The following is a 25,928-nucleotide window of genomic DNA, read 5'->3' on the forward strand; positions in this document are numbered from 1 at the left end:
GGAAACCGAGTATCGCTGTTGCTCTGGCGCACTTCCCAGCGCTCAAAGCCGAGAACGAATGCTTGCCCGTGAGTCTGGGGGTGTGTGATCAAATCTCCGCACCGCCTTCAGACACTGCCCTCTCAACATACTTTTTTCCATTCTCCTTCCTGTTGATTTTGGTCGTTCATGTTGATGTAGTGTGAACGTTTCCTTGGCATGTCTATAATGCATTTTCCAAGTCTTTCTAACATTTTCTCTTTGATACATTTAGCACTTGGTCCAACTGCACCCTCTTGACCGCTGGCTTCCTCTCCACAAGCATACTGAAAATCAACTTCCGTGGACCTCTCATTTACCTGCCTCCTTTCACCTTTTGAAGCCACCGAAGTCTGTGCACCACCCTCCATAACTAATGGAGGTGGCCGAAAGCAGGGAATCCGCTTCGGTCGGTCCGTCCGCCGGGGCAGAGTCCACCATCACCAATGGCGAACACCACCTTCTCCTTGCCGACGCGCTTATAGATGATGATGATGACGGACGATCTAGTAGTCTAAGTGAAATTGACGATGTCTCCGAGAATATGGTGTTCGACCTCGAGTCGCCTAAACCTGAGAAGGCTATGACGGAAAACGATTCGGAGGCGGAAACCGAGCGCATTGAAGATTCTCCGAATAATATTAGATTGAGAAGAGACATTGTTGTGAGCGCAACTAATCATGGTCCGAGCCCCAGCAAGCTAGCTCAATCAACGACTTACGATGAAGTTGACGACGAGGAGCATGTACCAGACGATTCGCCCAGCAAGCCCCGCTCAAAAAATAACCAGGTCCCTGACCTTGGCGAAGAGACGCCAGGGCTTGATGAGTCCGCACTTTCAGAAGGCATCGGGAAGAAACGTAAACGGCTCGGCTCGGCTGATGAAATGGGCACCGAACTTGACGAAGAGGACGAGCCTCCTCAGAAACGTCGCGGCTCTCTCAAAAGCGAACTGAGTGATCCTCCCGCAGAGGATATTGTACTGACGCCTGAGCCCATTGAGGAGGAACCCATGGAGGAACCTTCCAAGCCTAACGAGGATGATACCCCAGTCGATGATATTCCCGAGTCCGACTTGCCAGCGGCTCCTGCTAAGGGAAGAAAGAGTAGGAAAGGCAAGCGAAAGGGGCGGAAAGCGAGAGATGTCGATGAGGATGCTGACATGGCTCTCGAAACTGGCGCGGAAGGCGGTGGGGATGATGCACTTGGGGATGAGGAGGCTGCCGAACGCGAAGAAGCAGATGATGGTGAGGCTGCCGCCAAACTTGAAGAAGAATGTAAGTTACTATGTCCTCTCCAACCATGTCGCTTTTTCTTCGTGCTAATGTTCGAGCGTAGCAGCGAAACGGGTATCTGCGATGGAATCGCTGGCAGTTTTAGAGCGGGAGTTCGCCGCCCTGCGAGACAAGTAAGTATCCCTGCACCTCTTGGTCAGGCATGCATTGGTTACTGACTAAGCCAACAGGATCTATGATGAACGAGTCTCTAAACTTAATCGCGAACTCGAAATGCTGAACGGCCCGAATCCTACACATCCCGAATTCCTGCGGCAGTTGGAGTGTATACAGCGGTATCGGGACGCCAAGATTAAATACGAACATACACTGTATCAATACCGAATCAAGGCCCTATTGAACAAGAGCCTGGCCGAGCGTGCACAAGCGCATAGTACTTACTTCCAGCGGGCTCGGGACGTTCGTGAAAAGCATTCGAGTGCCATCAGCAAGCAGTTCTATGCCATTCAGCATGATCGCTTCAAGACGGATGAAGTTAGTCCGCAGCATTATATTCCGTTTCCCACACGCCGTTCGCAACAGATTGCCAACCAGACTGCCTACAACCAAGAAGTATCCATTCTGGCTGGTGTTGCAAAGTATGTCGGTTTCCCAGCCGCTCCTTCATTGTCTGCTGCACGACCGGCGGAGCTTGAGGAGGACATGGAAAAGATGGGCGTAAGTGTATTCGGGATGCTCTTTAATCATCACGCTTTGGTGCTGACCTAACTGGCGGGCAGATCTCCATTGAAACGAGAGTTCCTATCTCACATCATCACTCAACGTTACAACGAGGCGCCATGTCGTCTATGTCGTCGAACGTCTTCCGCGCCGCGGCGGAGGAAGCGTTCTTAGAACAGACCCCTTGGGCCAACCCACAGCATCCAATACATCATCAACAGCAGATTCCGCCAAGGCCCCAGAGTCGGGTATTTGAGAACCCGCGGGCACCGGCTTACACCACACCAGCAGCTCAAAAACGAGTAGTGGACATTCATGCTCCTAACGGGTCGGCATCCACCATTGCCGAAAATTCCTCAGCAAACAACACACCCTATGATCACGAACAGCCCACACAGGGTCTCGGGCCGTATGGGAATCCCGAATACGACGCAGACCGACGATCCGGGTTCCGATCATTAAGCTCCTCCCCGCTAGATGTACGGAAACCCCATCCATCCTCGTATAACACACTCGACAACCGATCACCGCCTCACCGGAATGCCGGTTACTCACCGCCTCCTGCCCGATTAGGGCTCTTCCAGTCGAAACGTGATTCATCACCACCGCCGCTGCCCTCCAAATCAGCGAATTCCATACATCATCACGGATCAACTGGAGTCCTAGGTGGCTCCGGCTCGAACCAAATGACAGCCCGCTAGAACCCAGAACACCCAAAGACCTTGCCATGATAACCCCCATCCTCCTCTCTACCCCACATCATAACGTCTCACTTATTGTCTCCATAGCGTTTTGGATAGTGTATAGGGTTCCACACGGTGTTGTAGAGTTGCTCTATTATTCTTTTTTCTTATAATGTATGTACGGGTTAGCATGTATGACTGGAATCGAAATAGGGATGAGGCCAACTTCACTTACAGTACCCCATTTGCTTGTTTATCTTTTTGCTTTGGTCTTGGCGCATTGTGAATACGGGGATTAAATGGATGCATTGCTTGGGCTTGTTTCTGTGTTGTGTTACCTTTGTATTTGCACAATACCTACCTACCTATCTAACTGACTATACATGCTCTATGATACACAAATTGGCCCTGAGCCTTGTTGATTCTACTTCATTTGAGTGCTTGTTCCACGGATATATATGTATTAGGATATAAGGATTAAAATATAATTGACTAGAATCATGATCATGCATTCTCTTAACATGACTGTACAACCCTACCAAGTAATCTAATAGGACCTGGTGACGGTTCAATAAGTAATCTATCGAGACAAATGGTATTCCTAAATGGCAAAAGGCGACACAGAACTAGGCAACCTATACTAGACTGATATTCAGTACACGGATGGAACCATAGCAGATGCATTGCATTTCCGCTGTAGGTATGTTCAAACATATAGTCTGTGTATACGAGACAGAATTGGATCTGTGCCCAAACTAGACATGACATTATCTATCAATCCTAATAAAAGTACGGTCAAAATTCTCGCTCGCTTCGGTTTATTTTCAATAGCAGTCTGACAGGCCTTGGGGTGTAGGGATGCCGGGGGACGAGGTATTGATGGTTTGGACTATGTTTGTGGCTGTGGTTGCTGTCTGCGCGCGTTGGTTGGGATTTGGTGCCTAAGCACCGTTTGCGACGGGAGTGTTGTTCTCTGATTCAACTGTGCGGTTCACCAAGGTAGATTGTTGTTCGGGTTGTGCTTGCTGTACAGCTGTGCTCTGCGGACGCCATCTGGCTAGGACTTTACCAGCGGCGGGTCGTGATTCCTCGTCTGGGGTGAAAAGGTTAGCAGGGAGACGTCCATGGGGATTGGTGTCAGTAGCTTACATGTCTGATAAACATCCTCTACGGCATTGAGACACATTTCCCGCGCCGGGGGCCGGAACATAATCAGATACCTAACCGATGTCAGTTCATATAGTTCTCGGAGTCTCACAGTGGATGAAATACGCACAGCAACGATTGGATGCAGAGATTCACTCTCTCAGGATCTTTTGCGAGACTGGCTACCCGTTTTGTGATGGGAATGGTTACCTCTGGAATCTCGCTGAGGAACCGGATAAAGATCTTGGTGTCCCGAGAATCCAGATACGGCAAAAATCCGTCCAGAAGCCGCAGTGACCACTGGTCGTAGTGCAATGGCACCGACGATTCCTCATCTTCCTCACCTCGTTGGGACGCGGTAAATTTCATTTGAATTCGGTCATTGTACCATTCCTCGTTCAACCACATGATTCCAACATTTACTCGGCCTCTGAAATCTTCGAGTATATATCGATACAATGTTTCGCGTATAGAATCGGATATCGTCGGTCTCTTCGACGACGGGTCTTGATCGTTCTTCTTGTGGTCTACCTCTAACCCAGCAGGCGCCCGCGTCGCGAGTCGGGTGAGTAGTGTTACCCAGGCGTCCCGATCAAAGGTGCTGCCAGCCAGCCTCGAGAAACCTAGGTGTTGCTGGCTCTTTCCTTTTCCAGTATTTGGCGCCACACCGCTCGATGCCAGCATGTCAAACACTCTTCCCACGGCACTTCGGCCGATCTCTGCAGCCTCATTTTCTGATAGTGGGGGAGGTTGTGGGAGCACAAAAGGACCGAGTGACACCAAGTCGGGCTGAAGATCGGCCGGTTCAGCCGACAGTGCGTCTTCCTGCTCTGCCGCCTGTTCGGGCACGTCCATGGGTTGATATTCGGGCTCATAGTCATCGTCTTCTTCTTCACCCGTTGCCGGTGGAGGAGGCTGCGCAGCTTGCTGCTTCTGGAGCGTCTGATACCGCATTCGTACACCCTACTTAGAGGTTAGGACTTGTCTTCTCTCCAATGTAAAATGTCTCCAACTTACATCAACGGCCTGCTGCAGGGCAGATTGGTCTACACGAGCTAAAACAGGAACCACAATCTTGACAAGAAGCTCAACCGGTAGTTGCTTCACATCAAAAGAGGAGAGGCCAGCGTCTTCAGTTAACGTATAGAGCTGTGAGTAACTGACTGGGCCCGGAGGCAGCGGTGACACCTTGATCAGTGGAGGGGATTCAGCATCTAGTTTTGCCCGCTTGGAATTGTCCAGACCATCTGTTGGCTCGGTCGGTAGGCCACGCTTCTTCGAGCTATCATCAACGGTTTCTATGCGCGACTGCATCAAGCGCTCGATATGCTGCTGCATTTTGCTTGCGAGGGGATGGCTAGGATTTCTAGACCGCCCATCAGCTTATGACCCGCAACTTGGAACGACCAATCCTTCTCACCTCTTCATTATATTGATCATGAGGGCCCTAGCCGTGCGCTCCATCGACTTGACGCCAACACGAACCGCAGGCGTCACCGGGGTGCGTGCTTGTCTTGCAGGAACGAAGCTTAGGATCGCGTTGATAATCTTGTTACCGATGGACTGTCGGGTTCGAATCAGGATCGCTAGACTGTTCAACGTCGCATTCACTAGGAGGGGGTCGCTAACGATGACGGGTCCATTAGTGGGACATGGCACAATTGACTTCAGAGACGGTATCATTCATACCTTGCATCTTCCTGAAAGACCGACAGCAATCTATCCAGTAGGCCCGACGCCTCGGCTTCTAAGTACGGGAGGGAGAGGATGGAATGATTTCTAGGAACAATGGCCAAGGACGTTTCATTCTGCTCCGGCCGCTGGGAATCATCAACAGTCTTTCCTTTGGGAACAGCGGGCATTTCTTTCTTTCCTGTACGTACTCTAGGGTCCGTTAGACCGTGGGTCTGGACTTGAACCACCCGCTGTACAAACTTGATACAGCATACTTTCACCGAGAATGGGGACGTATCCCATCTCCGGAGTATATCGTCCTTAATAGCGGTCATATTCTCCCAAACTTTGGAGTCTTCAGGGTGGTTGATGCTGCAATTATCAAGAGTGTCAGTTCCCACAATTCCCCAGTGAGCCGGCTTAAATTGGTTTCCTGCGCACTTCTACGAGACCTCTCCCCGGGGCGAAACAGAAGGGAGAGCAGTGGTCACCTACATATGCCTAAACACCAGGGGATATAAACTGGCCGCAGCTTCCACTATATGTTTCAAAGTCACAGTATCCTTTTCCGGCAACTCCAACGTCTCTCGTAGTGTCTGCAAAGCAATGGCAGCTAGCTGCTCCTTCTGAGCTGGAGCCAGCGCCGGGCTGGAGAAGGTCTCCGCTAAGAATTCTGCACCCCATCGTCGTAATTCCAATCGCGATCGCGCACCAATTATAGGAAGAACACCATTCACAATTTGTGGGTAGAATGCGGCATCGCCCAGAACGAGGGTTCGGGCAGCGTTGAGCTGGGCGATCTGGTCGACAAGACTACCAGTCGACTGAGCCATGACGGCTCTGTTCAACCGGCCCGGAGGGACAATTAAAGAGGGGTCTCGGCGGTTAAGCGAATCTTCTACGATAAATAAAATCTATAGTACCATGAAAAGGAACAGAACGGTTCGGGTTAAAAGACGCGACGAACAGCCTGGCCACGACACCGCCGGGCCGGGGAACAGGGTCACCGGTGGTTATATGGCGTCAATTCTGGAGCCAAAAGGTCGATTCCGGGATGAGGAGCGACAGGAAAGAATATTGCAGTAGATATGTAGTGATTGTTGAAAGAGAAGTTGAAGTCGGGAGATTTCAAGATGACGCCGATGGACTGGATTGGGGAAGTAAAGTCACCTGCAGCGGGCCGGCAATTCGGCCGATCATTTAATTTGTTAGTGAAGAAATGCCAGGGCCTTAAGACAACAACACAACTCATTATACCTTACACAATGATTCGCATCGGGGTATTTATATATGATTCAGAAAAAAAAAAAAAAAAAAAAAAAAAAAAGGAAAATTGCATGAAATTCCTTCGACCCATATACCCCTCAGTCTTTCTCTTCGATAAAATTAAATACGTACTGTATTGCCGGGCCATTGACCCCTGCACAAATTTATATACTATTCGTACACATCAAGCTAAGCACAGTAATAAAGACCCCTAATCTCGCAAGCATTGCCATTTGACTCTCAACTAAACCACCAAGATTATGATGTGCAAGCGAGACACTGTCCACCTTTAGTCTATCTCTGACTCAGGGCATTTGGTTAGTAAATGGTATTCTCGCCTGTAGACAATGAAAGTAGCTCGAATTGCCTGGAGTTATGATTGATCACAGGGTATGTACCTCTGACTGATATAAAACCGCTAGCCTGTATAGAAAATGTTTCTTTGTCTCTTTCATACTACGTGCTCGGTCATGCTTCCCCTCTTAGTTTCAATCGCGCTGACAAGAAGCGCAACATCTTCATCGATTGGCGTCTCAAGACATAACTCGATCCGTCTTATATGGTACCCGATATAAGTGTTGACAGGCGAATTCCTTTCAACTGACTAGGTGCGGGGATTTCTATAGCAAGATCTTGAAAAGAAAGTTCGTTCAACAAGTGCATAGAATGGATCGTCAAGAAATCAGTCCTCCATCCACGGCCCAGCTCCACCCTTTCGAGCAGAATGTCAAATGTGCTAAGTGGGGGGTGGCTCGGATGTCGGCCAGCTTTGCTCGTCGACATAGTCTATACAACGGCCCATCTACACTTTCGCCTCATTGCATTCTTCTAGGAATTCGCCATCCTCGTCGACGTTGTACACATACTCCGGGCTAATGTGAAATGGAGTGAGGATGGGCGCTGGCTCCTATGTATAGGTAGGCTTTTGAGAGGATGTTGCTGATGCTTTGCAATGTAGACTCGTCATCCGAAGGGAGTTTTCATTCATGAGGAGGACATAAGAAATTGTATGATTTGCTAAGATTGCTGTCAGTAGTAGAGCTGTATGTAAGAGAACAATACGTATGTTCGGCTCTAGCATCAACAGGTAAAGTTCAAAAGCCGCGGGTAATAACTGTGCGGCAATAGTATGAGTGGGAGATTTGAAGATTTCCAGCTGAAGGAGATGCAACTTCTAAAGTTGTAGGTGAGATGTTGCTGTTGTCGAGTAAACTGTGCCGTATGCACCCAAGTATAGTCCTAAATCCGCGTGTCCACGTTAACTCCGGATCAAAACCGCCAAGACTTTTGATCGAAAGACTCGCGATAATCTTCCGACGGTGTCGAATCAGTCCGCACTTGCTCGCTGTACGGTCCCTCACCACTTTCTCAATTTTCCCAAATAATAGAAACATCTCTTTCTCCTTGATACTCGCAGGAAGATCTCAAAAGATGGCCTCCGGAATGTACGTCTTTACCGCCACGCACACAATGCACTCCCCTCTTTAATAACCCCCAATACAAGTGAGCCCATACTAACCCTAGAATCCCAGCTTCAACTCCACCTACTACGGCAAAGACTACCGCGCTGGTGCTGCTCTCCTGCGCGCCCGTCGTCCCTACCTCGTCAAGAATGCCTTGACCGGACTCGGCCTCGTCGCGTTCACTATCAGCGTCTGTACGTTTGACTCCGATCATATCTTCTCTCCGGAATCACAAACCAGGAATCATACTAGACCCAAGGAATTAAGTACTAACCAACCAACTATACAAAAGACGCCTACACCATCCGTGCAGTCGGCCAGGATGAATTCTCCGATGTGAAGGTCCCCGAGACGCCCGCGAAGCCCCAGCAGAAGCAATGAGTGCGAATCGAGCGTTTTACTCGACCCGTTGGTGTGTGACTTCCGCTTTTGATTTGGTTATGACGGACTCTCGGTTGGTCAGGGTTAGAATTGCACACCAATGGTCAAGGACAATGGTTCGATTCGATCATTGATCGGATAATGTATCGGGTACCGGAGTAACGTGGCGAATCCTGTTTCCTTTGCTTGGCACTACATGCCTGTGGGCTTCGAATGGGAAGAGGTTTTTCAATGTGCGAAAACGGTGGGAGATGTAGGTTTCCTATTGGAAGTCTGCGAAGTTGGAAGTGATGGTGAGAGCGGGAGCCGTGCAGGACCCAGCGCCGCGGCAATGCTGCGCAGTGGGGATGTGAAGAAGCGAGTCGGTTGGGTGCCCGCATGAAAAATACCTCTCAGCTCATTCTGTTGTTATTCCTGTCCTTATTAGCATTTATATCTGTATATTATCTGTTTGAACAGTCAAGATACCACCCTCTTATTGATTGCAGACGTGAAGCAGTACCATCAGAGCCCAAGATTTACGGAGGCTGGTTGATTATAATGTACGACGTAAAGCCATTTTAATATGGTGGCTTATGTTTAAATCACATGCATTTTCTAATCGTCTACATTGTCGCTTTGAAACGGTGTTCAGATACAAAAACATGGAATTGAGAAACATGCTAAACAGAGAGAAGGATCCACCTGTCCCTTACGAGGCCACAAACCAAAGATGGGCGGAATCACAGACTCCACCTTTACTCGGTTCGCAGAACACGGGGTCCTTTCCTCTTGGTAGCGCGCTTCCGCTTGTGGCCCCGCTCAAAGGCTGTGGCGCTGTTATGGTCACGGCCCAAGTTGTCAAGGTCCTTGACCTTGTAGATACGGATGATCCAGTTCTCGCTGGTAAACGCTTCTTCGAGGGTGGAAAGCTGTGGCCCTTCAGCGGGCAGTCGAGAGCCTCGGACGCGGTCCATGGCTTGACCCTGCTGGAAGAGAGCGTTATAGTTGTAGTAGGACATTTTGTACCTGCCGGGTATCATTAGCACATGCTCTAGAATGTATCGTTTGCAAGATTTGGGCGGCCTTACATTAAGCTGTTGCGCATCGCGGGGGTAGCCTCATCATCAACACGGTATTCGCCCCGTGCCGTGAAGTAGTCCCGCTCCTTGACCTCATCGGGCCAGATGCCTTCGGCAATTCTAACCATCCAGAGAAACTTATTGATGTCATCACCAGAGTAACCCAACAAACCGCCGAACACTACCAGCACATAATCAACATCATGCTGGCGGAGGATAGGATAGCTAACCTCCTCGCGAGAGCTCATCGCCTTTCCAACAGTGGCGATGTGGGTGTTATTCCAGGTGTTGTTGTCAACAAGAGTGGGGCGATCCGCCATACCACCAATCTGGTATCCATAATCCCACCAGGACATGATCTTGGCGTTATCGGGGGTGTTCTGGCGAAGCCAGTAGTAGGCTTCACGGTAGTCGTCGATGATGAATTGGCTGCCATCCGGCATCCGACTAGCCAGAACAACCGAAGGGGAAGAGTAGGCATTGGATGTGACCCAAGTGCAGTGCGCAACGAACAGGAGCAGATAAATGACGACAGAGGATGTCACAACGGCCTTGGAAATATAAGAGGAAATTCCAACAACCGGGTTCCTTGTGGAACGAAGACCTTCTGCGGATGTCTCATCTTGGGCCTTGCTCTGAGGACTCGGCCCACGAGATGCAAACACATACGTATCAATGATGGTCGACAACGCCAGCGCAGCCGCCACGCAGACAATCGGGGTCAATGTCAGCATGAGACGAACCATGACACCGGCGAAGTAGCTTGCCAGGACGGCGTAGATAATGACGAAGACGTGCTCGTCCTTGAGATCACGGAAGCACATGTAGACTCCGGCGGGGAAGAGCCAAATGAGGAGGTTCAAGTCAAAGAAGAAAGCTGGCCAAGCAGTCGGCTGGTGCTCCGACACCGATGCAATGATAGGGATATGGATTTTGGCGTAGCCAGTATCCCACAGGGAGTAAAAGCGACCGCTCCACGGGGCAATTACTCCGGACACGGTCAAAAGAACAAGTCCGGCAAAGGCAACACCGAAGACGATGATAACCATGGCAGTGAGAAGTCTCTGGAACTGTTTACCGGGGATGAAGCCGCGGACAAAGTCAGCAAATGCCACGAGTTGAATCAGACCAAATACACCTAGGTAGTCGTTAGTATGTCTCCTGTTGACTAACTGAGAACGCGCTTACCCAAGGCAGACATATGGTCACTGTTCCGAATGGGGAGGAAGCCGACGAATGGAATCTGCATGCTTGCCAAAGTTCCCAGCGCATACCAGGTGGTGTAACTGATGTACAGACGGGAGCTATATCTTCCCATACAGAGAAGCACAAAGACATGCAAGGGAATCAGATTGGTGATAAAGACATAACCACCCCAAGCCGACACCATGTAACCGTAGAAGAGAGCGGTCAGCGCTCCCCACATGATCGAACCATTTTTGACAGCCTTGATCCACAAGAAGAAGGTGAATACAAGAAGGAAGATTGCAATGGCTTCGTTATCATAGCTACCCGCAACAGATCGAGAGATGTATCCCGGGGTAATACCCATGAAGGCGGCAGCAAGGAGACCAGCGGAAGGTGAGATGGACATCTCGCAGGTCAGCAGATACATCGCAAATGCCGTGAGACCAGAAAATGCCGGTGCGAGCAAGACACAAATGTTGCGAATGTCGACGGGAATGGTTAGGAATCGGAGGATGTGGTAGATCACGCCGCTGGTCACCATGAGACCTGGGTATAACGTGCCACCCGTGACACGGCCCAGAGGGTGCCATGTTCCTGTATAGAATTAGCCAGTTAGTACCATAAGCAGATGGTTGTCGCCGCTTGGCTGTTCGATATAGTTGGTATCGCCTGTCGAATAATCACTTACGGTCATCAAACCAGTCCCAGAAGCTTTCGAAGCCATGTTGTACCAAGTATTTTGTTGCGCGAAAATTAAACCAAGGATCGACTGTAGGGTATGAAGTCAGTGGATTCCGGAGCTCTTAACGAAGAGAGACAATAGTATTGCATATTGATCGAAGTCGGGGGCCATGGGCAACTTGTCGGAGTATAGGTTGGTTGGTGCTGAACGTACATTCATGGATAATGCTTTCAAAACCTAGCGCATAACAAGTCAGTGCCAATTGACTCAATGAGTAATTACAAATAGATTATCTGTCGAATGACATACGAATAACACTGAACAGTCGACTCGACACTGCAGCGGCGGCGATTGTAACTAGAATGATAATGCGCAGCAGGCCGCGCGTATTCCTGCCGGTGTTGCCTTTCAACAAGGCATCAACAGGTGTTTCGGCCATAACGGCCAGAGAAGAATGTAAAAAGAAAAATCAATGGGGAAAGCAAAAGAGAGTTGGCCCTCGTCCTGCCCTGGAGCTGAAGAGAGGAGTAGTTGGATGTTTCGTTGATCGAATGGAGACAGCTTCGCAAGGTGGTCACTTCCGAGGCTTGGCACCAGGCACGTTTCATACATACAATACCGCGTCACATTGAACTCTCCGCGCCCCCACACCGCACCGCCTTTGATATCAATCAACCGTCACTATCGATACTACTGAGATTAGCTTCAGCGTGCTGCCCTTGGTCTTTGCATACGTCTTTTTCTTGTCTTACCGTCTCTGCGAATAATCCACTTTCATTTATACATTTATTAACCAAGATGGATTTACCTCCACTCTCCAAGGAACAACTTTCCGCAGTGCTCAAATCTAGTCGTTCACCAACCGAGCTCTACAATATTTTGGTGGAGCACGAGGGCGAGGCTTATTTAATGTCAACATCTGATAGCAATGTATCGGAGCTCCTCAGTCTATTCTACTCGACCTTTTTCTTTGCGCATCTTCTGACAGATCAAATGTGAGTTCTACCTACGCCCAAAGCCTGCAGAGAAGGCTCCTGGTTATACAACCAATGGTAACATCCTGGCGTTGAACAGATATGAAGCTCGCGCGATGACTCAACGAATGCCACAAGAGCTGTCTCAAAATGATCCGTCGCTCCAGAATTGTCTGACTCTCTTACGGGCTGTTTGGCAGAGGAACTATGAGTCAATCTACAAAATCTTAAGAGAGCTACCCTGGCCAGATTTCCTGCGTCCGGCGGTAGAAAGCTACGAGAGTAAGAGAAACACTTCCCCTTTGTTTCTGTCGCTGTGACTTGCTGACTATTTTCCCAGCATATTTTCAAGAGAAAACATTGAAAGAAGTCAGCCATGCCTACGAAGCGATACGGCCTGCAACAGCTGCAAACTATCTCGGTCTCGATACTGCTGCAGCAGAACAGGGCGACCCCGCAGTGATACAGAAATTCACTGCAGTTGGGTGGGTATGGGATGAAAGCACAAGACTATTACACCCTAAACCAATCCCCACCGCACCAGAAAAGGACACTCGGTTATACGATGAAGTGAGTCAAATTATGGCGTTGATTGGGAAGCACGGGGGCTAGAGGTGGACAATTCGGACACAATATCGCATTAGAAACCCGGGAGATCCGACTGGTTGAACGAAGAGCTGAGATGGCTACGCAACAATAGACCTCCAGGTCCGTTGAATGGCGGAAACGTCTGATGAGCAATGATAAGAGTATCACCCCACCCAAGGGCGCACACAGTACAAGGGATCAGCAATGACACCAAAGCGAACAACAGAATCTCTTGCTCTTCTGGTCCAACTGTAGTGTACAGACGCACGACAGCCCAGAATATGTACAATGACTCGGAGAGGATCTCTAGTAACGTAAAAGAAAAATCATTCCTTTCGCTCGCAATGACACGACTCTGGGAAATTAGACCAAACAATAATACATAATCGGGGGTTACCCGAACAACCTTTCTTGTACCCTAGGGGGCACGACCGTTGTACCAGAACAGCTGTCACTCATCCTTCCGCTTTGTACCTCCCAATTTCTCTAGTTCTCCCCGGCCTTCATCTTCAGGTAGGCCTCAAGGTCGAACCGGCTGTCCTCGGGATCCGTGATGACTGCAGGCAACCGTTAGCGCCGGGTCAAGTATAGCATTACCTTCGTGGGATAGATCGAAGGGGCCGTATCTCATTCAGGGCTTAGAAAGCTGGCAACATACTTCCGTTGTTCTGTGTGTCCTTGGGTGCTGTCTTCTTCTTCCATTCGGCCTTGGCCTGCTGAATCAGGCGTTCCTGGCGGGCGTATTCACGGTCGGCTTCGGCACGCTTCGCGCTGGCGGTGATTGAGGATTGGTGGTAGGCACCGTAGAAGAGACCGGCTACGAGAGCCGAGTAGCGAAGGACCTGTAATGCGAGTATGATGCTGTCAGTTGCCCAGGGTCCATTATCAGAACGGGGCCCTTGCGGACACTCACGTTGACACCTTGTGCGGTAGCCATCTTTAAGATCCTGGTCTCCGGAGCGGAATTCAAAAAAGGACAAATAAACACAGGGTAACAAGGCCGGATTCCGAGCGACCGTTTGGAGGGTATCAATTGGCAATGGCTGGCAATCGGATAGGATACTCAGAAGCTTGTTCAAGGCGAAGTTCCTGTCGCGAGTTTTTCCGGACCGTCGGGGGCCTGTGCTTATGTCATCCGCCGACCCGGACTCTGGGCGCGGGACGGGGAAGTCCAACTAACGCGCATAACATACCTTGAGACGGGAGTAAATAATCATAAACTTATAGTACCCGAACTGGTTTGGTTTGGATGGTACGTCAGCCCATCGGCTGTCTCAATTCACCATGTCATCAGCCATGCAGCAGCGAAAGGCAGAGATTCTCGCCAAAAGAGCGAAACTTGCCGAACTAAAACGACAAAGAGAGTTGCGCCAGCAGGAGTTCTCACAAAGTCGGGCCAACAGCGGTGATGCTTCCGAGGTAGGGGACATTCTTCAACACTACCAATATTTTACAGGAGAGCCATGTCTTTTTAACTCCCCCCACCAATTATAGGTTGTGTCCCCAGTTCCTAGCCGTGCCGATAGCAGAGCGGAGCTCGATGACCTGATCTCACGTCTGGTGGACCGTCCCGGGTCGGCGTCCATAAGCCACGCAGATGGCCCCTCACGCAAAGGGAGCAGGCCGAATTCAGTGATTAGCGCTAGCCAAGTGAGCGGAGACCATGCCGAGGCTTTTATCCCTGCTGCGCGACCAGTTTCGCACTCGATCGCCGTCCAAACTGTCGGTGCAGAGCCATATCCTACAGCACCAGCCCCTGAACCAAAACCCGAAATTGTTACATACAGCAAAGGAGTCCAGACGGATGACTCCAAACAACCACAAGGTACTTTATCGGTAGAATCCGATGACGAAGATGGGCAGGATCCTACAGGCACAGGTAAACGCCTAAGCAAGAAGGAGCGCGAGCGCGACGAAGAGATCCGGAAGAAGCTCCGCGCAGAAATCGAGGAGGAATTGCTAGCTACGCAACAGAAGGCAGAACATGACGCCGAGGATGACTCTTCAAAACTGCGGTATCCATTGCGCACACTGGATGATGACGAACTGAAGGCTGTGACTTCTTCCGAGGATTTCCTGGACTTCGTCGAACGTTCCGCAAAGGTTATTGAGCGTGCTCTCGATGAGGAATATGACGTACTAGCGGATTATGAGCTTGGTGGACTTGATGGCGACGTGGAGGAAGATGACGAACATGGAAAGAAAAGGAGAGGCATCAGAGAGGTTTGCCAGTTTTGGGACGAACGATGGAGCAAGAAGCGCATGATCAGCGACGTGAGCTTTTCTCCAAAGGTCTGTCACCATCGAAATTATTTTTTACCTTGTTATGCATCGCTGACTCGTCACATATAGTTCCCAGAGCTTGTTTTAGCTGCATACACCAAAAACCCATCTGCTCCCCATGAACCGGACGGCCTGGTTCAGATTTGGAACCAACACCTGCAATCCCGCCCCGAGTATGTGTTCCATTCTACATCCGATATCTTGGCGGCCAAGTTCTCCCCATTCCACCCTAATCTTATCGTCGGCGGTTCATATTCCGGGCAGGTCCTGCTTTGGGATACTCGGTCATCGCGCGCAGGTGGTGGTGCACCGGTACAGAAGACGCCTCTGACTGGTTCTGGGCACACTCATCCAGTTTATAGCATCTCAATCATCGGCACACAAAATGCTCATAATATACTTACTGCGTCTACGGATGGCGTAGTTTGTGGCTGGACTGTTGATATGCTGTCTCAACCTCAAGAATATCTCGAACTTTCTACTCCCCCGCCATCTAAAACCGAAGACCTCGCCCCCACGACCATGTCATTCCCACAATCCGATCCGACATTCTTTATCGTTGGTACAGAAGAAGGCGGGATTTACCCCTGCCATCGCTACGACCGAGCCGGTGCTAAGGCCGGAACCGACCACCGCCTCGCGTATCGTGGCCATGCGGCCCCTATCATGTCTACTGCCTTCCACCCGGCACGGGGCCCCGTTGATCTGGGAGACCTGATGCTAAGCTCTAGTTTGGATTGGAGCGTGAAGCTATGGCGTGTTCGGCCACCAGCAACCACAGCACCGGCCACCTCGGCCATCGCGGCGACACAGGTTGTATCTCCGATTCTGGACATTAACCGTGAAGACGTTGTCTATGATGCCCGGTGGTCTCCCCACCGCCCTGGAGTTTTCTCCCTTGTCGACGGTGCTGGAAACCTCGAAATTTGGGACCTCTACACGGATACGGAAGTACCAGTTGTGCGGACCACGCCGTCCAAGGGCCGTGGTGGCATTTTGACGAGTAGTCTCAACAAGGTGGCCTGGGAGGAACGCGAAGGAAGGCGGATTGCCACAGGTGGATTAGATGGGGTTGTCACCGTATTTGAGGTAGGGAAGGGTCTTAGTGGTACTCCTGAAGATGTGCCAGCCGAGGAATGGGCCGGAGTGAAGCGACTGGTTGGGGGACTAGAGCAAAAGGACCGGATCAACTGACGTGATAATTGGGTTTGTGATTGGCATAGATCGCTTCGCCTTCTAAACTCCAGTGAGACGGTCAATGTGATTTGACTCCAGACTTTGTGCGGGGAGTGTTGATCCCCCGTTGCCAGAACGCCGCAAGATCTTCATGCGCAGGCTACCGTCCAGTTGCTACAGCATAGTAGCTTCCCCTACTTTCCCTTGCTCATTTTGTGTCAGATTTCCTTGCATGGCGTCTTTATTTAGTTTTTATCATATACCCCTCGGGCAGCTGTTGATGTATGTATGCATTTGTTGGACCAGGAAGGCGGGTTCTCTGGATTTATACTCGACCTGACTTAGAAGGGCATTAAAATGTAAATATTCTACTTTCGAGATATTTTCGGTATCCAGCAAGACAAGTAGGGGTATCCATGCCATATGTGTCGCCATATTCCTGTATGTCTCAAGCCGACATGAGCTGCCGTGTTGGACGGTATCAAAAATGGCTCATAGCCCGCAGGGATCTCTCGGCACTACGGTTCCCGATATGGCCCGCATGGACATGGATTTGCCCATCTAGGATATGTTACGTGATAGGTAACACTTGGGCATCTCGTAGATGAGTACGGAGTACTATCGGACCACAACTGCCAGACGAAGGAGTTGGTCACAAGTGACATGGACACTATTTTAGTGAAAGTCACTAATACAGTGAAGTATAATTTCAAAAGGTTGTCTGATCTCGTTGTATCGTTTCTGGAATCTGCGCGCATGACGGAGAGGCCCCAGCCCCATGATGGTATTAGGGTCCTTGGACCATAAGTTCCATTTCGGGCCATTTAGAGAGGGAAAATTGTGTCTGGCATGCATCCACGGCTATATTGGAGGGAATATACCTTGCCATGACTGATCACTCACCGCTAATCTTCTGGTCCGATCCTTTACGGCATATGCGGTTTCAGTGCTTAGTCCTCATGGTTAAGCTTCACAAGTATTTGGAGAAAAGTCAACACCTGAGGGGGTCAAATGATAAAGTTTCCGTCGATGGCCAGCAAATTCTCCTAGAGACGGGAAACTGAATGTAACTAGCCGGTAGAGTAAAAAAGGAACCAGCAGAAGAGCAACGTTCCAGTTCGTCACATATCTATCCGAGGTCTGCAAAAATGACGCACGGATTGCAGACCTGTCGGAGGATATCCAGGACTCCAATCCGACCGTTCCCAAGCGAGGTCATTCATTCCGATCACAGACTCAAAAGTTGGAGAGTTTGATTGTCATCAGGGGATCGACACGGGAACCTGATGCCTTGCATGGCACATGCCTGAGAGGAATCAATAATTGGAACGATGGCGGATTAGGGCTTGCAAGTCTGTTGACTCTAGACCGAATGAGAGGGGAAGAGTTAAGCCCCTTGCGGTATGGAGTTGCCGTGATGCCGAGTCTTTCCCCAGCCAATCCACTGACCTCCTCCAACCATGAGACCGCATGCCGACCACCAATGGAGCCTTTGGGCCTGAGGCTTGCCCCACCTGCAAAAGGGTCCTTATCGATTGTCGACCCCACGGCAAACTACACCTACTACTAACTAGTAACTACTGTGTGATACAAACTCACATTCAACCCTCGTCGACTTCTGCAAGGAAGCTAACTGATAGCACCACTGCATTCCATCATGCAATGGCAACCACCTTCGGCCCCACGTGGCCCATCAAAGCCCGAATTGCAGCCGATCCTCAGGCCTGATCGGGTTATACAGGAGGATGGACTTGCTCATATAAAGGCGGGGACCTGGTCACCAGAAACACCACGTCGTCCCTGGCTGCGCACGACTCTTATCACGGTGCTGCTGTTCATCATGAGCATCATTTCGTTGCTCGCGTTCTTCTCCCTGGCGCTGGGTATCAACGGCCTTCCCCATGCCCGTTCCTCAAGCCCTTCGTACGGCAAGCCGGTAAACCCTATCAAGGACACTCCGATTAAGAACGTGGTATGTTTTGCTTGCTGTCATTTACTGAATGGTTAGCCTTCCCGACCTTCAGTACTAAGTAACACTATAGGTGGTATTGGTCGAGGAGAACCTGAGTTTTGACGTGTTTGCTGGTGGCTTGACATACAACGCCAAAATTGATGGGTTGGTCAACCGCGAGTACTGCAACCCATCAAACGCTTCAGATCCATTCTCAGAGAAGGTTTGCGCCAAACCGATCGCGAAGAATGTGGCCCCCGATGATCCGGACCACAGCATTACCGGTGGTAACCAGCAGGTGTATAGCACCTATCACCCCAACGCGAAGAATGACATGCCTGGCATGCAGGGCTTCGTAACAGAGCAGATTGTCTCTTACGGGCTCGGCTCCGATTTGAGTCGCGCTGCCGAGGTCATTAACTACTACACGCCGGACCACGTGCCGGTTTTCAATGCCATGGCCGAGAACTTTGTGCTCTTTGACCGCTGGTTCGCAGCGGTTCCGGGGCCGACCAACCCCAACCGTGCGTATCTGACTTCGGGCACCTCGCACGGTCACGGTCAAAATGACCACGACTTCGATATCTCCAACTTGCCTCAGGTGTCTATCTTCGAACAGCTCTCGGCCGCCGGCATTAGCTGGATCAACTATTCCAACACCACTGGTTTTCTTCCAGATTCTTTGTTCTACCAGTGGACTGCCAAGAGCGGCAAGGGTACCACCAACGTGAAGTCTATTGACCAGTTTTTCAATGATGCTAAGGCCGGTACGCTGCCTCAATTTACCTGGATTAACCCAGAATGCTGTTCGTATATGTCCTTCCACCCCCCTTCTCCAATCAACATGGGCGAGGGCTTCATTAAGAGCATCTACGAGGCGTTGCGCTCTTCCCCGCAGTGGAACGAGACGCTGTTCATCCTGACATTTGATGAGCACGGTGGTTTTGCCGACCATGTGTCTCCTCCTGAGAATGTGCCGGCTGGCGATAACCTGACGTATACCGAAACGGCCAAGGACGGCCAAGAGGCTACCTTCCATTTCGACCGTTTGGGTATCAGAGTACCTACCGTTCTGATGTCTCCATGGGTGGGCAAAGGCGTGGTTCAGAATAGCCCGGCTGACCAGCCTAACGAATTCACCCACACCTCTATTCTCAAATATGTGGCTGAGCTCTGGAACCTGGACATTCTCACTCCTCGCGTCGACTGGTCTCCCAGCTTCCGGGGTCTGATCACCAACACTTTCCGTGAGACGCCGGAGAAGCTACCTGAGCCGGCTGATTTTTAAAGAAATGAATCTGTACAGTCTAGACTCGATGTCTAGAGCCGCATATGACCATGATGACGATATAATTATGACAATAACCGTTTCAATTAAATGAGTCTAGGCAGCCACGAAGGTTTTGCCTTTGTGTGAAAATTCTCTATGCCCATCTAGGAAGCATTACACTAGAAAATTGTAAAATTGGCTCAGCCTCCACTGCCTTGAAGTCTAGTCAGGGGGAGCCGGGTATATACTCTTCCGTAACTCTGAGTATAATGTTTGGTACTCGTCAATTGTCCCTATCGTTCGTTGTTCAAATGTTGAACGACCTTCGTTAACAGTCCATAATCGGTTGCCCTGTTCTGTAAACGTATTTGGGAGCCGCTCAGCATTTTCCGCCTTGGTATAGGTCTTCTTGTTGTAGGTATACAATGCTACGATGTTGAGGCTGATGGTACCTGATGCTCGGAGATAAAAAATTAAACACAACACGTTAGGTAACGTTTGATGCAATTTGCCCCTGATCAACGATTGGAACTGGAGGTGATTGGAGACCAAATTCTTCAGCATCTTATCTTTGATTGTTAACTCCGAGGGCTCGGGAATAGTTACCCGTTTCCTCTTAGCGGATGCAATAGAGCAAGAAAACGTGCCAAAATACTCAAGAAAGACCGCGTCAGACAAGATGAGTGCCAAGAGAGAGCCAAATCTCGGTCATTGTATCTCCCTTGAATGTTGCTGACATGGTGGCTCGATCATGGATAGCTTTGCACGCGCAAGGGTCAGGGCTGCATGGAGAGATCAGATAAGGCCGGATCTCAGCCGAACCGGAACATCAGATAACAAAAATTCATCGTCGGACGACCGGAGACTACTACTACTACTAGTATCAACTCCGCGGGTCGAGCCTCGAGGAAGACCTTTTGACTTGGCATCTTGCCACGCAACCCGGTGACGACAGCCTGAGTAGAATTAAGGATGGCAAAGCGTTGATCTGCCGTTTGGTCCACAAGCTTGTTACGAATCCCGAACCTTATGATGCCGAAGACGGTGGTCTCTCAGCCCTAGCCTTGCAATAAATAGGACAATAGTTTCCCTATGGCTCCTCCTAGATACGACCTCATCATTCGTTTATTCCTTTCGTATCCTTTGAACACTCCTTGACCTCTGCCATTCTTTTGGTTCGAAAGATGCGCCAACACTCGCGCATGGCCGTTGCTGCTTTGGCAGCAGGAGCGAACGCAGCTTCTTTTACCGATGTGTGCACCGTGTCTAACGTGAAGGCTGCATTGCCTGCCAACGGAACTCTGCTCGGAATCAGCATGCTTCCGTCCGCCGTCACGGCCAACCCTCTCTACAACCAGTCGGCTGGCATGGGTAGCACCACTACCTATGACTACTGCAATGTGACTGTCGCCTACACGCATACCGGCAAGGGTGATAAAGTGGTCATCAAGTACGCATTCCCCAAGCCCTCCGACTACGAGAACCGTTTCTACGTTGCTGGTGGTGGTGGCTTTTCCCTCTCTAGCGATGCTACCGGAGGTCTCGCCTATGGCGCTGTGGGAGGTGCCACCGATGCTGGATACGACGCATTCGATAACAGCTACGACGAGGTAGTCCTCTACGGAAACGGAACCATTAACTGGGACGCCACATACATGTTCGCATACCAGGCACTGGGAGAGATGACCCGGATCGGAAAGTACATCACCAAGGGCTTTTATGGCCAGTCCAGCGACAGCAAGGTCTACACCTACTACGAGGGTTGCTCCGATGGAGGACGTGAGGGTATGAGTCAAGTCCAGCGCTGGGGTGAGGAGTATGACGGTGCGATTACTGGTGCCCCGGCTTTCCGTTTCGCTCAGCAACAGGTTCACCATGTGTTCTCGTCCGAAGTGGAGCAAACTCTGGACTACTACCCGCCTCCATGTGAGTTGAAGAAGATCGTGAACGCCACCATTGCTGCTTGCGACCCGCTTGATGGAAGAACCGACGGTGTTGTGTCCCGGACGGATCTTTGCAAGCTTAACTTCAATTTGACCTCTATCATCGGTGAGCCTTACTACTGTGCTGCGGGAACTAGCACTTCGCTTGGTTTCGGCTTCAGCAATGGCAAGCGCAGCAATGTCAAGCGTCAGGCCGAGGGCAGCACCACCAGCTACCAGCCCGCCCAGAACGGCACGGTCACCGCACGTGGTGTAGCTGTCGCCCAGGCCATCTACGATGGTCTCCACAACAGCAAGGGCGAGCGCGCGTACCTCTCCTGGCAGATTGCCTCTGAGCTGAGCGATGCTGAGACCGAGTACAACTCTGACACTGGCAAGTGGGAGCTCAACATCCCGTCGACCGGTGGTGAGTACGTCACCAAGTTCATTCAGCTCCTGAACCTCGACAACCTTTCGGATCTGAACAACGTGACCTACGACACCCTGGTCGACTGGATGAACACTGGTATGGTGCGCTACATGGACAGCCTTCAGACCACCCTTCCCGATCTGACTCCCTTCCAATCGTCCGGCGGAAAGCTGCTGCACTACCACGGTGAATCTGACCCCAGTATCCCCGCTGCCTCCTCGGTCCACTACTGGCAGGCGGTTCGTTCCGTCATGTACGGCGACAAGACGGAAGAGGAGGCCCTGGAGGCTCTCGAGGACTGGTACCAGTTCTACCTAATCCCCGGTGCCGCCCACTGCGGAACCAACTCTCTCCAGCCCGGACCTTACCCTGAGAACAACATGGAGATTATGATCGACTGGGTCGAGAACGGCAACAAGCCGTCCCGTCTCAATGCCACTGTTTCTTCGGGTACCTACGCCGGCGAGACCCAGATGCTTTGCCAGTGGCCCAAGCGTCCTCTCTGGCGCGGCAACTCCAGCTTCGACTGTGTCAACGACGAGAAGTCGATTGACAGCTGGACCTACGAGTTCCCAGCCTTCAAGGTCCCTGTATACTAGTGTGCTTGTATTATTACTTGCGACCATCTCCTATATGGAGTGACGAGATTTGGGGATCCCTTAGCTTCTTAGTGAAGTTAATCTTCCCAACTTTTATTCTTCATTTCATGCTTGCTGAGCAACTGGCTCTTTTGTCTATACATTTTAAGTATTAAACCTTGGTTGAGTGTAAATACTCAAACTGGGGTCAACCGAGACAAACTTATTTTTCTTCTTTCCACGAAACATTCCATCGAGCTTGTACATAGATAATCGCATAAGACCAATATCACAGTGAAGACCACTTCACCATAACCACACGCAAAAGCCCACCCACAGACAGTAACCCTCTTCATCTTAAAATATTGATTACCTATTTTTAAACATTACATACTAATCAACCCCTTAAACCCGCATCAAAGCCCCAAAAACCCCCTCTTCCTCCCCTTAGCAGACCTAGACCTGGACCTGGACCGTCTCGAGATGGCCGAATTCCTCGTATTAACACGATCGATATCATACGGATTAGCCTCATAACCCGCATTCCCGTCACGCATAGTCGACAGCGAGCTCCTACCCCCAGACTCCAACCTCCCCAAATCCTGTCCTCCATCAGCACTCCCCCTCCCCTCAGCCTGGACCCTAACCTCCTCATCAACAGCCTTCTCCTCCTCCCCCAGAGAGACCGTCTTCTCCGCCAACCTCCTCATAAAATCATCCGCCTCGGCGGCATATTTACACTTCCTCCGTATAACAGCCCCATACTTATAAAAAACAAAGGGAAAAGGCACACAAGCAAGAGCCAGAAAAGCAGGAATGCAGGAAGCCCAATGGACGCCCAGATTGCGATACATGTAAGTCGTGAAGAGGGGGAATCCGGCACCGAAACAGGATCTGATAATTGAGTTTGCGGCCAGCACGCTAGCAGCGTAGATAGTATATGCATCGATAAGATAGGACATGATATTGAGGAAGACAAGAACCATACCGAAGCCGAAGGGGGCGGCGGCGATGATACTGACTATCCAGTGGACGGGGGGTGCGTTAGTCCAGGCGAACCAGAAGAGGCCGATGGGGATGGCGATGCTACCGAGCATGGTGGGGGGGAGACGGGCTTCGGGGGGCGCGAAGCCGTGGTGGGCTTTGTGGATTGCGACGTAGCGTTTGTTGTCATACATGTTTAGAGCGACGGCGAGCATCATGCCGATCATGACGCCGAGGAAGGGGAGAGAACCGACGCCTTCGGACCAGCCGCGGAGCTGTTGGAAGACGATTGGGAAGGCGTCGAAGAGCATGTAGAGGGTGCCGTAGATGATGGCCATGTAGGTTGAGAGAAGGAGGACGATGGGTTCAGCGAAGAGGAGGATCCAGGGGCGGAGAAGGGCGGCGCCGAAAGCGCTTGTCATGGTTACTTTACCGCGTTCGAGCTCGAGTTTGCTTCGGTGGACTTTGCCGGTTAGGGCTGTGAGGCGGGCGGCGCGTTTGCGGAGGAGTAGTGGTGCGTAGGTTTCGGGCACGAGGAGCGATTCCACGATCCAGATTAGGCCGGTGAAGGTTGCGAGGAAGCCTTGTACCCAGCGCCAGCCGGCGTTTTCACCGAGGAAGCCGCCTATTACGGGGCCTAGGGTTGGACCTGTTTGTTTCTTTTTGTTAGTTGGGGTTGAAGATGGTGTGTGGTGGTGTACGTACCTAGGAACGGCGCGCCGGCGAATAGACTTGTTGCTAGACCTCGTTCTTCTGCTGGGAAGATATCGGCGATGACGCCTCCGGCGTTTGTTAACGGTGAGGAACCGAATGAGCCAGCGAAGAAGCGCAGGATGATCAACGTCCAGCTATTTTGTGCACCGGCGGCGCCGGCACAGAAGAATGCAAGAGCGCCATATGAGACGAAGAAAACGATCTGGCGACCGATCAGTTCACTCAGAGGCGCCCATACTAACGGGCCAACTGCAAAGCCCAGGACGAACAGTGACACGCCGAGCGTGGCCACTTCCTCGCCGATTCCGAAGTGCTTGATGACTTCTTGGATGCCGCCTGCATAGGCGGAGGAGGAAAGCGAAACACCGAACGTGGCAAATGCAACGGTGATAGTGTAAGCCCATTTCAGGGACTTGTTAAGCAACATCGGATTGCGGGGATCATTGGGGATCCATTCCACGATGTAGGGGTCATCATCTGTGCCGGAACCCTTGTAAGGGTAGTCGATTATTTCGGGGGTGACGACTCCTTGGTCGGTGAGTAGGCGCCAATACGGTATTCCCTGGGGCTGGGGGGCTTCGTGGATACAGTCTTCGGAAGCCATTCCAAGGGGCCTGTGTGGATATAGCTATGCTATTGCGCATACTGTGTGGTGAGAAAAAGTAAGAGAAATAGACAAGGATCGAAAATGAAAGGATTATATACGCAATACCGTTGGCTGACACCATGAGATCAAAATCTGTGAGATGATAACAACTACAGATCATATAATAGAAGAGAAGATGACGAATTGCAACACCATTGGCTTAGAGAGCTGTATACATCGGGTGGTCGCTCCACTTGGGTGATCCTGCAGCCCGCTTGGGTCCACTCTCCGTCGACTCGGCTTGTACTTCGGCAAGCCGAATTGCATGATCTCGTTCGCGTCGATACCGAGGCTCGGGTACGGGATTGGACGCAGTAGCCGTCTTCTTAGACAGTTAACTGTGTTCTAGAACGATTACACAGTACGGGGCAGGGTATACATGGCATATAGTTAAAATAAGCTTCAATCAAGCCCAAAGGTTATTGTAGATCTGTAGGCCCGTAGGGGCCAGGGCACCTGAGCCGCTTAGCTATGTCATTCAATGTTGATTATTCTTCGTTCTGGTGCACACATATATATTATATTTGTACTTCCTGACCGGACAGGGCAAGGCATCCTCGGACTTATGCATCTTTTGGAAATAGACAAGAAATGCTTGTGTCTTGAGAGAGGTATATGTTCCGTCCTCTCATGTCGAGGATATAGTTTATGGCGTGCCTGTGGGCCAATATACAGTAGGTTCTGGTTATATTTGCAAGCAAGTTACACACAATGCGCGCAAAGGTGTATAGGAATAATGGAAGAGGACTAAAAAAAAGATATGTGGTCCCAGGGAGGCTCGAACTCTCGACTTCTGAGTTATTAGCTCAGCACTCTAACCAACTGAGTTATGGGACCAATTCTTGCAAAAAGAAATCCACAATTGGAGTCTAGTTCCAAAATTGGTACGCCTAGT

General features: G+C 50.6%; 10 protein-coding genes and 1 non-coding gene across 11 annotated transcripts; 6 read left to right on the plus strand and 5 right to left on the minus strand.

The window, feature by feature from the left end:
* The first annotated feature begins 261 nt into the window (after positions 1–261).
* F9C07_1948036 (transcriptional regulatory protein DEP1) lies at positions 262–3,292 on the plus strand. Its single transcript, XM_041295212.2, has 4 exons — positions 262–1,295; positions 1,357–1,426; positions 1,484–1,970; positions 2,033–3,292. The coding sequence occupies exons 1-4, from the start codon at positions 395–397 to the stop codon at positions 2,672–2,674; spliced, it is 2,100 nt and encodes a 699-aa protein (XP_041151088.1). The 5' UTR covers positions 262–394; the 3' UTR covers positions 2,675–3,292.
* A 305-nt stretch (positions 3,293–3,597) lies between these two features.
* F9C07_2077480 (uncharacterized protein) lies at positions 3,598–6,309 on the minus strand (the record flags this gene model as incomplete). The annotated part of the gene is made up of 7 exons (XM_071508838.1): positions 3,598–3,749; positions 3,806–3,876; positions 3,933–4,765; positions 4,820–5,168; positions 5,223–5,467; positions 5,512–5,919; positions 5,986–6,309. 7 exons carry the CDS (start codon positions 6,307–6,309, stop codon positions 3,598–3,600), a joined length of 2,382 nt encoding a protein of 793 aa, XP_071367417.1.
* A 1,742-nt stretch (positions 6,310–8,051) lies between these two features.
* On the minus strand, positions 8,052–12,131 carry F9C07_2287508 (dolichyl-diphosphooligosaccharide--protein glycosyltransferase subunit STT3). Its single transcript, XM_041295224.2, has 7 exons — positions 11,827–12,131; positions 11,731–11,754; positions 11,524–11,604; positions 10,836–11,429; positions 9,657–10,785; positions 8,275–9,594; positions 8,052–8,187 (listed from the first exon to the last, which is right to left on the minus strand). The coding sequence occupies exons 1-6, from the start codon at positions 11,954–11,956 to the stop codon at positions 9,324–9,326; spliced, it is 2,229 nt and encodes a 742-aa protein (XP_041151085.1). The 5' UTR covers positions 11,957–12,131; the 3' UTR covers positions 8,052–8,187; positions 8,275–9,323.
* Positions 8,174–8,586, plus strand: F9C07_2237130 (uncharacterized protein; the record flags this gene model as incomplete). The annotated part of the gene is made up of 3 exons (XM_041295211.1): positions 8,174–8,187; positions 8,275–8,399; positions 8,498–8,586. The coding sequence occupies 3 exons, from the start codon at positions 8,174–8,176 to the stop codon at positions 8,584–8,586; spliced, it is 228 nt and encodes a 75-aa protein (XP_041151086.1).
* Positions 12,132–12,168: 37 nt separating the features above from the next.
* F9C07_13269 (putative COP9 signalosome subunit 8) lies at positions 12,169–13,288 on the plus strand. Its single transcript, XM_071507969.1, has 3 exons — positions 12,169–12,512; positions 12,592–12,773; positions 12,832–13,288. The coding sequence occupies exons 1-3, from the start codon at positions 12,316–12,318 to the stop codon at positions 13,101–13,103; spliced, it is 651 nt and encodes a 216-aa protein (XP_071367418.1). The 5' UTR covers positions 12,169–12,315; the 3' UTR covers positions 13,104–13,288.
* Positions 13,289–13,565: 277 nt separating this feature from the next.
* F9C07_13268 (ATP synthase E chain-domain-containing protein) lies at positions 13,566–14,016 on the minus strand (the record flags this gene model as incomplete). The annotated part of the gene is made up of 3 exons (XM_041295223.1): positions 13,566–13,636; positions 13,738–13,921; positions 13,993–14,016. The coding sequence occupies 3 exons, from the start codon at positions 14,014–14,016 to the stop codon at positions 13,566–13,568; spliced, it is 279 nt and encodes a 92-aa protein (XP_041151083.1).
* Positions 14,017–14,271: 255 nt separating this feature from the next.
* F9C07_2287511 (cytoplasmic dynein intermediate chain) lies at positions 14,272–18,042 on the plus strand. The gene is made up of 3 exons (XM_071510909.1): positions 14,272–14,498; positions 14,574–15,371; positions 15,432–18,042. The coding sequence occupies exons 1-3, from the start codon at positions 14,364–14,366 to the stop codon at positions 16,554–16,556; spliced, it is 2,058 nt and encodes a 685-aa protein (XP_071367419.1). The 5' UTR covers positions 14,272–14,363; the 3' UTR covers positions 16,557–18,042.
* On the plus strand, positions 18,043–19,960 carry F9C07_2287512 (putative phosphatidylglycerol specific phospholipase). Its single transcript, XM_041295237.2, has 2 exons — positions 18,043–18,510; positions 18,581–19,960. Exons 1-2 carry the CDS (start codon positions 18,196–18,198, stop codon positions 19,775–19,777), a joined length of 1,512 nt encoding a protein of 503 aa, XP_041151081.1. The 5' UTR covers positions 18,043–18,195; the 3' UTR covers positions 19,778–19,960.
* Positions 19,961–20,943: 983 nt separating this feature from the next.
* F9C07_13265 (uncharacterized protein) lies at positions 20,944–22,710 on the plus strand (the record flags this gene model as incomplete). Its single annotated transcript, XM_041287470.1, has 1 exon — positions 20,944–22,710. One exon carries the CDS (start codon positions 20,944–20,946, stop codon positions 22,708–22,710), a length of 1,767 nt encoding a protein of 588 aa, XP_041151080.1.
* A 395-nt stretch (positions 22,711–23,105) lies between these two features.
* On the minus strand, positions 23,106–24,991 carry F9C07_13264 (major facilitator superfamily domain-containing protein; the record flags this gene model as incomplete). Its single annotated transcript, XM_041295222.2, has 2 exons — positions 23,106–24,322; positions 24,379–24,991. 2 exons carry the CDS (start codon positions 24,989–24,991, stop codon positions 23,106–23,108), a joined length of 1,830 nt encoding a protein of 609 aa, XP_041151079.2.
* An 805-nt stretch (positions 24,992–25,796) lies between these two features.
* F9C07_t237 lies at positions 25,797–25,870 on the minus strand. The gene has a single exon. It is a non-coding gene; the product is annotated as a tRNA-Ile (tRNA).
* Positions 25,871–25,928: the final 58 nt, after the last annotated feature.

The sequence above is a fragment of the Aspergillus flavus genome, chromosome 8 (genome assembly GCF_009017415.1).
Source record: "Aspergillus flavus chromosome 8, complete sequence".
In the NCBI taxonomy this organism is placed as follows: Eukaryota; Fungi; Ascomycota; class Eurotiomycetes; order Eurotiales; family Aspergillaceae; genus Aspergillus; species Aspergillus flavus.

Excerpts from the sequence above, each read along its gene's own strand:
- F9C07_1948036 (XM_041295212.2), top strand. The coding sequence starts at position 395 with ATGGAGGTGGCCGAAAGCAGGGAATCCGCTTCGGTCGGTCCGTCCGCC. Across the intron at positions 1,296-1,356 it reads CGCCAAACTTGAAGAAGAAT|CAGCGAAACGGGTATCTGCG; the intron begins GTAAGTTACTAT and ends GTTCGAGCGTAG. Across the intron at positions 1,427-1,483 it reads TTCGCCGCCCTGCGAGACAA|GATCTATGATGAACGAGTCT; the intron begins GTAAGTATCCCT and ends CTAAGCCAACAG.
- F9C07_2287508 (XM_041295224.2), bottom strand. The coding sequence starts at position 11,956 with ATGGCCGAAACACCTGTTGATGCCTTGTTGAAAGGCAACACCGGCAGG. Across the intron at positions 11,605-11,730 it reads TGAAAGCATTATCCATGAAT|TCGATCCTTGGTTTAATTTT; the intron begins GTACGTTCAGCA and ends CATACCCTACAG. Across the intron at positions 9,595-9,656 it reads GCGATGCGCAACAGCTTAAT|GTACAAAATGTCCTACTACA; the intron begins GTAAGGCCGCCC and ends GATACCCGGCAG.
- F9C07_13269 (XM_071507969.1), top strand. The coding sequence starts at position 12,316 with ATGGATTTACCTCCACTCTCCAAGGAACAACTTTCCGCAGTGCTCAAA. Across the intron at positions 12,513-12,591 it reads CATCTTCTGACAGATCAAAT|ATATGAAGCTCGCGCGATGA; the intron begins GTGAGTTCTACC and ends GGCGTTGAACAG. Across the intron at positions 12,774-12,831 it reads GGCGGTAGAAAGCTACGAGA|CATATTTTCAAGAGAAAACA; the intron begins GTAAGAGAAACA and ends CTATTTTCCCAG.
- F9C07_2287511 (XM_071510909.1), top strand. The coding sequence starts at position 14,364 with ATGTCATCAGCCATGCAGCAGCGAAAGGCAGAGATTCTCGCCAAAAGA. Across the intron at positions 14,499-14,573 it reads ACAGCGGTGATGCTTCCGAG|GTTGTGTCCCCAGTTCCTAG; the intron begins GTAGGGGACATT and ends CACCAATTATAG. Across the intron at positions 15,372-15,431 it reads ACGTGAGCTTTTCTCCAAAG|TTCCCAGAGCTTGTTTTAGC; the intron begins GTCTGTCACCAT and ends CGTCACATATAG.
- F9C07_2287512 (XM_041295237.2), top strand. The coding sequence starts at position 18,196 with ATGCAATGGCAACCACCTTCGGCCCCACGTGGCCCATCAAAGCCCGAA. Across the intron at positions 18,511-18,580 it reads ACACTCCGATTAAGAACGTG|GTGGTATTGGTCGAGGAGAA; the intron begins GTATGTTTTGCT and ends GTAACACTATAG.